The 11,914-nt window shown below is 35.0% G+C and overlaps 1 protein-coding gene across 1 annotated transcript in view; it reads right to left on the bottom strand.

Moving 5' to 3' along the window:
* LOC105035164 (prolyl 4-hydroxylase 1) overlaps positions 1-11,914 on the bottom strand; it is a 112,933-nt gene that overhangs the window by 55,462 nt on the left and 45,557 nt on the right. Inside the window, exon 5 of the mRNA XM_010910612.4 lies at positions 7,892-7,966. Coding sequence (XP_010908914.1) covers positions 7,892-7,966 — 75 coding nt within the window. The remainder of the gene's footprint in view (positions 1-7,891; positions 7,967-11,914) is intronic.

The following is an 11,914-nucleotide window of genomic DNA, read 5'->3' on the forward strand; positions in this document are numbered from 1 at the left end:
CACTACCCTTCTTATATACACATGGTTCATCCATATTTTTTATGAAGCCAAACTCCTTAACTATCGTATCAAATCGGATGTTCCAACTCTCCGATGCGTGCTTGAATCCATAAATGAATCTTTTAAGCTTACATACATGATTTGGCCTCCCTCTGGAGACAAAACCTTCTGATTGAATCATATAGACCTTTTCCTCAAGATTACCATTAAAGAAGACGATCTTGACATCCATTTATCAGATTTCATAATCATAGTATACCGCTATAACAAGTAAAATCCGTATAGACTTCAGCATAGTCACTGACGAGAAGGTTTCATCATAATCAATTTTTTATTTTTATCGAAAATCTTTTGCCACTAACCTAGCTTTGTAGGTTTCAATTTGACCATCTGCTCCAATCTTTTTTTTGAAGATCCATTTGCATCCTATTGGGGTTACATCCTCAGATGCATCAATTAATGTCCACACTTGATTGGAGTACATTGAGTCATTTCTGATTTTATGGCATCTAGCCACTTGTCAGAGTCCTTACTCATGACGACTTCCGAATAAGTCAATGAATCATCATCTTGAATGATATTAGTCTCATTATCATTCCCTATGATGAAACCATATCTTAAAGGTGCATGATGCACTCTATCTGACCTTCGGAGAGGTGTATATTGTGGATATACCATTTTACTAGGTATTTCTGGGTGAGAACTTTCAATAGATAATTCTGGAACATTTTGTAGGTCTTGAACTTCCTCAAATTCAATATTCCTCCCATTACCTCCTTGGAAGAATTCCTTCTCCAAAAATATGGCATGCCTACTAACAATTACCTTTCGTTCAGTAAGATGGTAGAAATAATATCCTTTAATTTTCTTAAGATATCCTACAAATATATATTTGTCTGATCTCGCACTTAGTTTTTGTCCAAAAATATTTCTGACATAAGCAGAACAGTCTTAAAATGTTTAAGATTAAGCTTCCTTTCATTCCATAATTTATATGGAGTGCTAAGAACAAACTTTGAAGGCAATCTAATAAGAATATATACGGCTATTTCTAGGACATATCTCCAAAAAGATATTGGAAGATCAGTATAACACATCATGGACCGTACCTCCTCCTTTGTGCTACACCATTTAACTGTGGTGTATAAGGAGGTGTCCATTCAGAGAGAATATTTTTTTCTTTAAGATGATCAAAAAATTCACTGGATAAGTATTCACCAATTCGATCATATCGAAAGACTTTAATACTTCTAGCAGCTTAATTTTCGACCATCTTTTGATATTCTTTGAACGTATCAAAAGCCTCAGATTTGTGTTTCATAAGATACACATATCCATATCTTGATACATCATCTGTAAATGTAATGAAATAGGAATATCTACCTCTGACTTGAGTTGTCATGGGCCCACATACATCAGAATATACTAAGGCTAATAACGCATTTGCCCTTTCTCCATGTCCAAAAAATGAAGACTAAGTCATTTTTCCCATGAGACAAGATTCACAAATCTCATATGATTCATAATCATACGATTCAAAGAATTTCTCTTTATACAACTTATTTATCCTTGACTCACTAATATGACCAAGGTAGCAATGCCAAAAAAATGACATATTTATATCTTCTCTCTTCCTTTTCATATTTCCATCGATATGAAAAATATTTTCATTAAGTAATAAAATTAGAAAACCATTATCAAAATACCCATTGCCAAAGAATTCATTAGAACGAAATATGGAGCAACCATTGCCCATAAATTTTATTTCATATCCATCATGTAGCAAAAGAGGTACAAATATGACATTTCTAATGATCTTAGGCATATAGTAATATTCTTCTAATTCTAAAGTTCTTCCCGACGGTAACTTTAATAGGTAAGTCCCCACAGCTTCAGCAAAGATGGATTCTCCGCTTGCATCGAAGAGCTTAAACTCATCTTTCTTCAACCCTTTGATTCTCTGTAGTCCCTGTAAAGAATTGCAGATATGAGAACCACATGCGGTATCCAATACCCATGAATTATTGACTGAAGAACTTAATGAAAATGCAGTATGTATCATGTACATACCTTTCTGTGCTATACCTGCATTTTTCTTAAACTTTGTAAGAAAACTCTTACAGTTCTTCTTCCAATATCTTATTTTGCCACAGTAATAATAGGTCATGTCTGCAGGGACATTCTTTGCCTTCTTCTTCTTAAAGGTGCTTCTTTTAGAGTTCAATTTTTTTCCTTTCTTTGAACCCTTCCTGCCATATCTTTTCTTGTCCACCAAAAGAAGTGGACCTTTCTCTCCTTTGATATGATTTTTAGCTACTTTCAACATATTCAGTAGCTCTGGCAGGGATGTATCTAGTTTGTTCATGTGATAATTCACCACAAACTGGAAGAAGTCTGGGAGAGACTGGAGTATTAGATCCTGACTGAGTTTAGCATCCATTGTAAAATCTAATTGACCTAATCTAGTGATCAAGTCAATTAGTTTCAGCACATGGTTTTGATCTGAAGTTCCCTCAGTCATCTGAGCCCGAAACAACTGCTTAGATAAGTTATATCTAGCAGTATGGCTCTGTTCTCCATATAGCTCTTTTAAATTAAGCAATATGGATGATGAATCTATATCCTCATATTGCCTCTGTAATTCATTACTCATCAAGGCCAACATTATGCATTTGACAGTCATGCTATCATTTCGCCACATCTTATATGTGGCCTTCTCTGAAGCATCTTCACTGATCGGACCAGGATAAGATGTATCCAGAATATAGGATAACTTCTCTTGCACAAGCACTACGCGCAAGTTCCTCAACTAATCCACATAATTGGGACCAATTAGCTTATTTGTATCAAGGATGCAACGCAATGAGAGTGAAGAAGCCATTATGCAGAGTTTTAATCTACATGAATTAAAAACAATATTATAAGCAGACCACTCATGGTAACATATATAACTAGATGAGATCTTTTATTCTAGTTATTACTCCCACTATTTTTTCATATGCCATAACCCTCTCAATGATAGACGAGAAAATCCTAAACTGATTTCATAGTGGGGTTAAGATTCTTATTCCTCAAAGAAGTCTCGTGGATAACACAACAAACGCCTGTGAGTTCAAAGATAGAAAAACCTATTCAATTGCATTCCCTTACAACTCTCAACATAACCTGTCTCTAAAACATCTATATGTGGATAGCACAACAAACTATAATATTTTAGTTAAGTCAAACCCTTCATTTCCATACAGTCATATTTGAATCAGAGGCTAATGGCTACCCACATCAGAGGTTAACCTAAATTAATGTCCAATTAATTTGGTTCACAAATTAAATCAAGTTCGAACCAAATTCGATCCAAAAATAGGAGCTAGGGTTAGCCATATGTGCTAGCATGCTCACCGGCTAAACAATTGAATCAATTGGTCCAATCAACCTCATCAAATCAACTCTTTGAGGTCCAATCAACCTCATCAAATCAACTCTTTGACCAATTCCCATATATGTGTGACCTATTGGGCTCCACATCTAGCCAGCAATAGGTCCAGATGCATCTTGACCAAATTTGATTAGACCCGTACTTAATCGATTAAGGTCCAATTTATATCGACCCGAATTCAGCAATTAAAAAACCTTCTCATTGAAGAATGAATTAAAATCATTAATTCATTTAAACCTACAAGTCAAGATTGACGTCTAGCAACGTATCATGACTATCCAGAAGATGTGGAATTTGATGGAGATACTAAATATACCTTTCGATGGTAAGTTCTCATGCAATTCAATCCTTCTATCATCCTGCATCCCGAATATGTTTATAACTATAGATTTATGTCAAACTCAAACACATATTCTTATCGATTCTCCATCAATCAGTGATAACTCTAATGAAGCATTAGAAACCCTATCTAATCTTCATTTTACTTTGACCAAAGTCTTCTCAAGTTATCTAAAGATGAGCATACATAGAATGTCATCTCTTCTTACTAGAAATGATCGATTCCTTGTTGACCTACTCACAACCTCCAAACACACCCTATGTCTAGGAATGTCATCTCCTCTTACTAGAAGTGATCGATTCCTTGTTGACCTACTCACAACCTCCATACACACCCTATATCCAGAACACCCCGTTCATCACTTAATGCCATGATTGAGCATGAACCAAAATATGGGTTCATGTGCACAAGGTTCCATGATGGTCTCAGGTCTAAGGATCACTTGTACAACTCCAACTTAGAGAATCATCTTTTGACATGCATATAAGGCTCTATAAGATGTTCTCTATCAGCGAGTCAATTCAGTGAACTCATTCCTTAATCAGTACCCACATCCTCGTATTAGTATCCTCACACAAGTGGCTTGTGAGATCAGCCACCCTCTCCATCGAGCATACATAGGATATGCCGGTCTATCCGGAACATTGATCTCTGATTCAATACTCCCACGATCAGGAATATTTAAGATTAAGATTTTAAATCTCACAGACATGATCCATTCATGTATCCTAAAACCATTGCCCTAACTTTTGGGGTTCATCATAATCTTTAACATAGAAAGATACAACTGAAATGATGAATCATAAGGCTTCATTTTATTAATATCAGAACAAATATTATTACATGAGTTGGAAGAAGATACAAAAAAGTCCCATCACATCACCCTTGTGATTGACTTATAGGGCACTTATTTTTTCAAAGATCTCACACATTGATATATCAAAGAACAAAATGCACTTTAACCATAGCCTTTGTCATTTAGGAACCTTAGAATCCTTCCATAATATTTTAACTCTTCATGGAAATAACAGTTGCATAAACAAGATGAAAACCTAAGAAAACCCTAAGACTATCTGGTTAGACCGATGCCTCTAATAGATGCTGATTATAAATCGTGCAGCGACAATCAGAAAAAAGAGAGGTAAACCATAAATCTAAGAGCAAGACAGACCATTGGGAGTCATGTCCACCAATATATCTAGATAATATAGCCAATGTAAGTCTATGAAATGAAGGCAAAAACATTTGTAGTTTTGGATCTTCCAAATCATTCCCATAGTAGATTCAAACCGCACTTTTTCTGATCCTTCAACAAAAAGATTCATTCTCTTTATAAGAAAGAGGTAGATATGTTTTTCTTACTTTTTTTAGGAATCAACAAATGTGATATTTCATGATTGACATGAAACCTAAGACTAAACCTAATACATTATTGAATTGGAAACTTCAAGTAAGAAATTTCAAAATCATCAAATTAAATTACTAAATTTAATCTATTCACATTAAAAATAGAATTGAAAGCAAGGGGAGGATGATAGAAGTCCAAAGCAAGAGTTCAAGTAATAACTCATAGAAAGATGTAGAAAACGAAAACTGGGACATACAATGATTATGCATCAGCATACCAAGTTGCAAATCTATATTTAATTAATACAATTGCATCCATTAAGCAATCATACAATCTCTTGGGACCAATATGAGATAAAGTAATATTAAAACACCCATTAAATCATAATTCAAAGATCCATCAAATTAAAAGTCTTAAAATTAAAAAGTGAAAAAAATAAAAAGGGATATAAAACATAAACCAATAGCGAACCAATGCATATGTGAAGGGAGTGTTGGTGTTTGGCTCAGTTCCATATTGTCCCTAGTACTAAGATTGCAAACCTTGCTTACATCATAAATCCAAGCTCTGCAGACAATCTTGAAACAAATAGACTAAGTAACTTGTTTGGTTAGATATAATTGTGCTAGGCCTCAAAGTGTACAGTAAGAACTTATCATACAAAAGCACTTGAAACTGTAGACAATTTCCAAGTATCTATTGGGTGAACAAACAGTTTAAAGTTTAACTTGTATGCCTCTTGTAAAAGCATAATATAGAATTACATTAAGATTTTTGCTCAATGCATTCACCTCACTCTGCAAAGCTCTGCAGACAATCTTGAAACAAATAGACTAAGTAACTTGTTTGGTTAGATATAATTGTGCTAGGCCTCAAAGTGTACAGTAAGAACTTATCATACAAAAGCACTTGAAACTGTAGACAATTTCCAAGTATCTATTGGGTGAACAAACAGTTTAAAGTTTAACTTGTATGCCTCTTGTAAAAGCATAATATAGAATTACATTAAGATTTTTGCTCAATGCATTCACCTCACTCTGCAAAGCCTTCCCATGGGCCTTTTATTGTAAAAAACCCAAGATAGAACCACTTCCCAATAATGCTCACATTGCCCTTCAAGGACAATTCTTAGAAATTATGAACATATCCAAGAATAGCTAATTGCCTTGTCCACAAAAAGAAAGAGGCAAGAACTTGTTTTCAGATATTAAAAGTAAGATGTGTCAAGCTGGTTATTATGTCTATTAATTGATTCAACAAAGCAAGAGCAAAATCAGGGTTAAACAGTTTTGATAGGAATCTTAGTTCATGCATCAAACTTCAAACCCAAATTAGCGACAACATCAAATATATGAAAATCAGGTTTAGACCAAAAGAATGATCACATTATTAAAAAACTGAGAACTAGTGTTAGTTTGCTAACAAGCCAAATCCAAAGGATTGAACAGAATTTGTAAATGATAAAGGCTTTATTCTAAATGTCAAGCATGAAACCCCTACATATTCAACTAGGATCAAAAGAGCCACATCCATTGGCAATCCTACTTTGACATAGTTATTCCAAGCAGTTTGAACATTTGCAGTGAAAAAATATGCAAAGCACAAAGCAGAATATTAAAGGGTGATGCCATACTTTTAGGACGAGAAAAATCAAATAAATGAGTGCAAATATTTTGCTCAATGGATATGCAAACTAGTCAAATATATGCAAATCCAGTTTAGACCAAAAGAATGATCACATTATTATAAACTGAGAACGAGTGTTAATATGCTATCAAGCCAAATCCAAAGGATCAAACAGAATTTGTAAATGATGAAGGCTTTATTCTAAATGTCAAGCATGAAAACCCTACATATTCACCTAGGATCAAAAAGAGCCACATCTATTGGCAATCCTACTTCGACCTACTTATTCAAAGCAGTTTGAACATTTGCAGCAAAAAAATATGCAATGCACAAAACAGAATATTAAAGGGTGATACAATCCTTTTAGGATAAGAGAGAAAAATCAAATAAACAAGGGCAAATATTTTGCTCAATGGATATGCAAACTTGTCAAATATATGCCAATCAAGTTTAGACCAAAAGAATGATCACATTATTAAAAACTGACAACTACTGTTAGTTTGCTATCAAGCCAAATCCAAAGGATCACACAGAATTTGTAAATGATAAAGGCTTTATTCTAAATGTCAAGCATGAAACCCCTACATATTCACCTAGGATCGAGAGAGCCACATCCATTGGCAATCCTACTTCAACCTAGTTATTCAAAGCAGTTTGATCATTTGCAGTGAAAAAATATACAAAGCACAAAACAGAATATTAAAGGGTGATACAATCCTTTTATGATAAGAGAGAAAAATCAAATAAACGAGTGCAAATATTTTGCTCAATGGATATGCAAACTTGTCAAATATATGCAAATCAAGTTGAGACCAAAAGAATAATCACATCATTTAAAAGCTGAGAACTAGGGTTAGTTTGCTATCAAGCCAAATCCAAAGGATCAAACAGAATTTGTAAATGATAAAGGCTTTATTCTAATGTCAAGCATGAAACCCCAACATATTCACCTAGGATCAAAAGAGACACATCCATTGGCAATCCTCCTTCGACCTAGTTATTCAAAGAAGTTTGAATATTTGCAGTGAAAAAATATGCAAAGCACAAAACAGAATATTAAAGGGTGACACAGTCCTTTTAGGATAAGAAAGAAAAATCAAATAAACAAGTGCAAATATTTTAGTCAATAGATATGTAAACTTGCCTTCCCTGTTTTGGTATCTACGACGGTGGAAAACTGAAGACGAGGTCTGGCAATTGCTCTAAGATAATCGCATTCCTGCACCAATTAAAAGGAGTTAGGTATCAGGTGATCAACAAATTACATGCACAATTCAAAAATTTAGTGTACAAAACATTTACACCTGAAGTAAACTTTTGGCAATGATCTCCCAGAATCAAGAAAACTGTTGAACATTACACTACTTTTAAAAGTGAATACTTAAAACAAGAAGTTTCTAAACTCAGCCCAAACCTTGGAAAACAAATCTTATCCCATCCAGATGAGGCAAGCCTTAGGGATTATGTAGTGTTATCCACCTTTTAAGTAGCACTTTGCAAATATTAAATGAATCTTGAATCTTCTCAAACTCAAGAATCCAGCACTTGTATGAATGGAATCTAGACTATTGAGAGATAAAGCAAAATTGATACATACATAGTGGAGTAGCTTCCATTAACACAAAAAATTGTCACTATACAAGAGATTAGAAAATATTGAATTTGTAATCAAAATATGAGTAAGAATAAATTTTCTTGAAGGTGTGAAGAAAAAAATCACAAAGAAATTACTGATGACAAAAATGTGACAATCGAACTTAATTTGGATCTATTTGCTAGAGGAGTAATCAATTGGCATATAACATTCAAGGAAAAGATGATGATATCGAGTGACACCTATAGACGCTCATCATCAATGGAAGAAAGTTAAGCATCAAGCTTCATCATGGAATTAGACTTAAGAAACATTGTGTAGCTAGTTACAACCGCCAAATTCGAGGTATACCCTCTGTAACAAGATACTCAGTTAGATCTAATAATCTCCAGCCCCAACAATTGCAAAGGTTAAAATTGAAGATGCCAAGGAAGTAATCAACATCATCATCATCAATGTTCAAGTGCACAAAGCACAAAAGTAGGATAAAACACAAGCTGCTGAGCGAAGGGGGTATGCATGATAGCTATTTAATGTACCTAGAATCAAGGTTTTCAATGTCAACATTGAACCCCATATACGTAGCTATTGACCCAAGGATTGATTTTGATGAATACAAAATATTTGAGTATAAATTTTGATACTAATGAGTTGTTGAACTGAATGTTGAGAAAGTTTCAGGAAGTTAAAATCATTCTCAAATAGACTCATGTGAATGCCAAGGAAAGAAACCAAAGAAAGCAGATTTGGGAAGCCACACAGTATGAAATCAAGTTGAAAAAGTCAAGCCGACTCCAAGCTTCAAAAAGTTGACTCTAGTATGCAATTTTCAAATGGCACAGTCTGCAAGTCAATCCCTGTGGACTCTCTTAGACAAGATAGAGAATTAAATTTTCAGTCGGAAGATCGACTCAACCCCAATCCATCTTAAGTCGACTCCTGCTTGATCTAAATCGATTTGACTATGACTGACAGCTCCAATGACTAGTAGTTCTGCAAATTATGCAGAACAGGTCTAAGGCTAGTTTTGGTCTCTGACGGCTAGAAATTGATTTTTTAAATATTTTAAGATGGTTTAAACTTTAAAGGCTACCAAACATATTGAAGAATATAGAGAAAGAGAAGAGAAAACCCAAAAGAACATTAAGTGTGCATTCAAAAGAGAGCTACAACTTTCCAACCACCAAATTCTTGAAGTTTTCAAGTGATTTTCTAAAGAAGAGAACATTTACTTAAAATCTTCCTCAACAAATCTCACACGAGCATCAACAACTTTTAGCTTTGCTCATTAGGAGCTTTTCCATTATGCTTTAATGTTTTATCTTTTTTCTTGTTGTACTTAAGTTTCGATTGGAATCCATCCAAGCCTTGAATGTCTAAGCCTATGAGTGGCTAGTGAGGTGGTTTTGATTGATTTCCACTAAGAAAATCAACAGAATTTTGATTGTGAGCCCAAAAAAACAATCAAGCTATAATATAGTGAAGATTATAGAGGAATCTCAAGAATAGCTTGAGTGGACGTAGGTGCTGGGTCTAGTGCCGAACCACTATAAAAAAAATTTGTGTTTGCTTGTGCCTTGGCTATTCTTTGCTTTGCATCTTCAAATCTTGCTCATATTGCATTGCTCTCACTTACCCACTGCTACACAGTTTAAATTTTGTGCACATTACTCTTTATATTTTAAAAAACCCAATTCACCCCCCCCTTGGATTTTCTATCTAGGCAACAGTAGCTGATAAATATTGGCCAGCTTAGCATGGTAGACTGCTAGAGGCAAGATAGCATCTATATTCTATAATATGGTATTCCATACCAGCCCAAACCGACCTATACACCCCGTACCGTACCATACCGACGGAGAATCGATTCAATTCAAGTTGATTTTTCAGAAAATGGCTTGAATCAAACCAAACCGATCAGTTCAGTATGGTGTCGGACCAATCAGTTCGGTACGTTATTGGCCCGAACCACCCGATACCGAGCGGTTTGGTCTGATATGGTACCGGTTTGATTTTTCAGAAAATGGCTTGATTTTCTTTCTTTTTTTTTTGGCCGTTGGATGGATTTTTTTTTTTGTCAGTACGGTCTGATACGGTACCGTACCGTACCATACTAGCCGACAACCAGCATCGATTCTGATATTGAGTCTGCGAATCTTGTTCTATACCATGTGTCAATACAGTACCATACCAAGCCCTTGTATTATTCCAAACCTTATCGAGTTTAGTATGATAATGCTCAGTACTAGCCAAGATAGGTACAAAAAATATTGCCAAGGATTATGCACCATATATGGAAAACATTCAAGCAAAACATGAGTTTATTAGATTCCTAGGTGACACAGTATTGGTAGCACATAGTTTGGGAGAATCTAAAAAGGCAAGGATAGGTGGGCAGGTAGAAATTCATGGAGATAACATCCAAAGAATATTTTCTTACTCAAAATGTCTAGAATCCAAGGACTGTTGTACCGATACCGGACTTCGTACCGGTGGCAGATCGATACAGCACGATATCGATACCATATCGTACCGACACAGTACGCTTCGACATAATGGTTCGGTACCAGTACAAAAAAAAAATGTTTCATTATTTTTGAGTATTTAAGTTATTAATTGATAAATACAACCCCAAAATTACATTATATTGCATATTATTGACATATTTAGGTTCAATTTTTGAGTTCGGTAGCGGTACAGGGACTCTTGATCCAAAATTTTAAATATATATTTATTTACATTGTATTACAACTATATCATCCTAAAATTAATATATATATATATAAATATGCATTAAAATGTATCTAAATTTTTAAAGTACAAAGCACAAAGAATGATATACTAATCTCAAGATCTGCTCAACATCTAATTTTTCGTCGAGTGTCTATGATGCTCATAGATATCTGGATCATTAGCATAATCTGGAGGAACATCAATCCAATCCTCTAACCAAGATGTAATGTACTCTTGAATATTCATCCCATAAGGCATCCTCTCTGGATTGTAAGACATCTCAGATCTTTCACTCAAACTCTGACTCTGAGAAGTATTCTCAGGATGATAGTATAACTGTGGAGAAGCCCATCCGAATATATCGATAGCAAAATCTGATCCGTAGGATGCTCTAGACTGCATAGGATAGTAACCACTAGAAGACGATGCCTCGGATGCACCATATCCATATGGATCATAAGGTGACTGCGGATAATAGAATCCATAATGCGAGGATGATCCAGATACATCTATGGACCCTACACGTGTAAGATCGTCTGCAGCTGCATCGTGTGCTGGACGACCTCTAGGAGCCCATCGTCTATATGAAATCGGCTCCCCACGATCTCTACCGACTCGTCCACCATGATCCCTATCTTGTATGGTATGTGTAAATTGAGACTCACCGATGAATCGCAAGATGTCTCATAAATAGTGATCTCCTATCCTCCAATTCTTCCATGATCATCAGATCCATGACTACTACTATCAGTATCATCATCACTCTCTCTGATCTTCGAATCTGAGCTAAATTGCTCCTGTACTCTCAAGAATGGCGCACGTGCAACTGTCTTTTCTTTT

Source organism: Elaeis guineensis, chromosome 9, assembly GCF_000442705.2.
Source record: "Elaeis guineensis isolate ETL-2024a chromosome 9, EG11, whole genome shotgun sequence".
NCBI lineage: Eukaryota > Viridiplantae > Streptophyta > Magnoliopsida > Arecales > Arecaceae > Elaeis > Elaeis guineensis.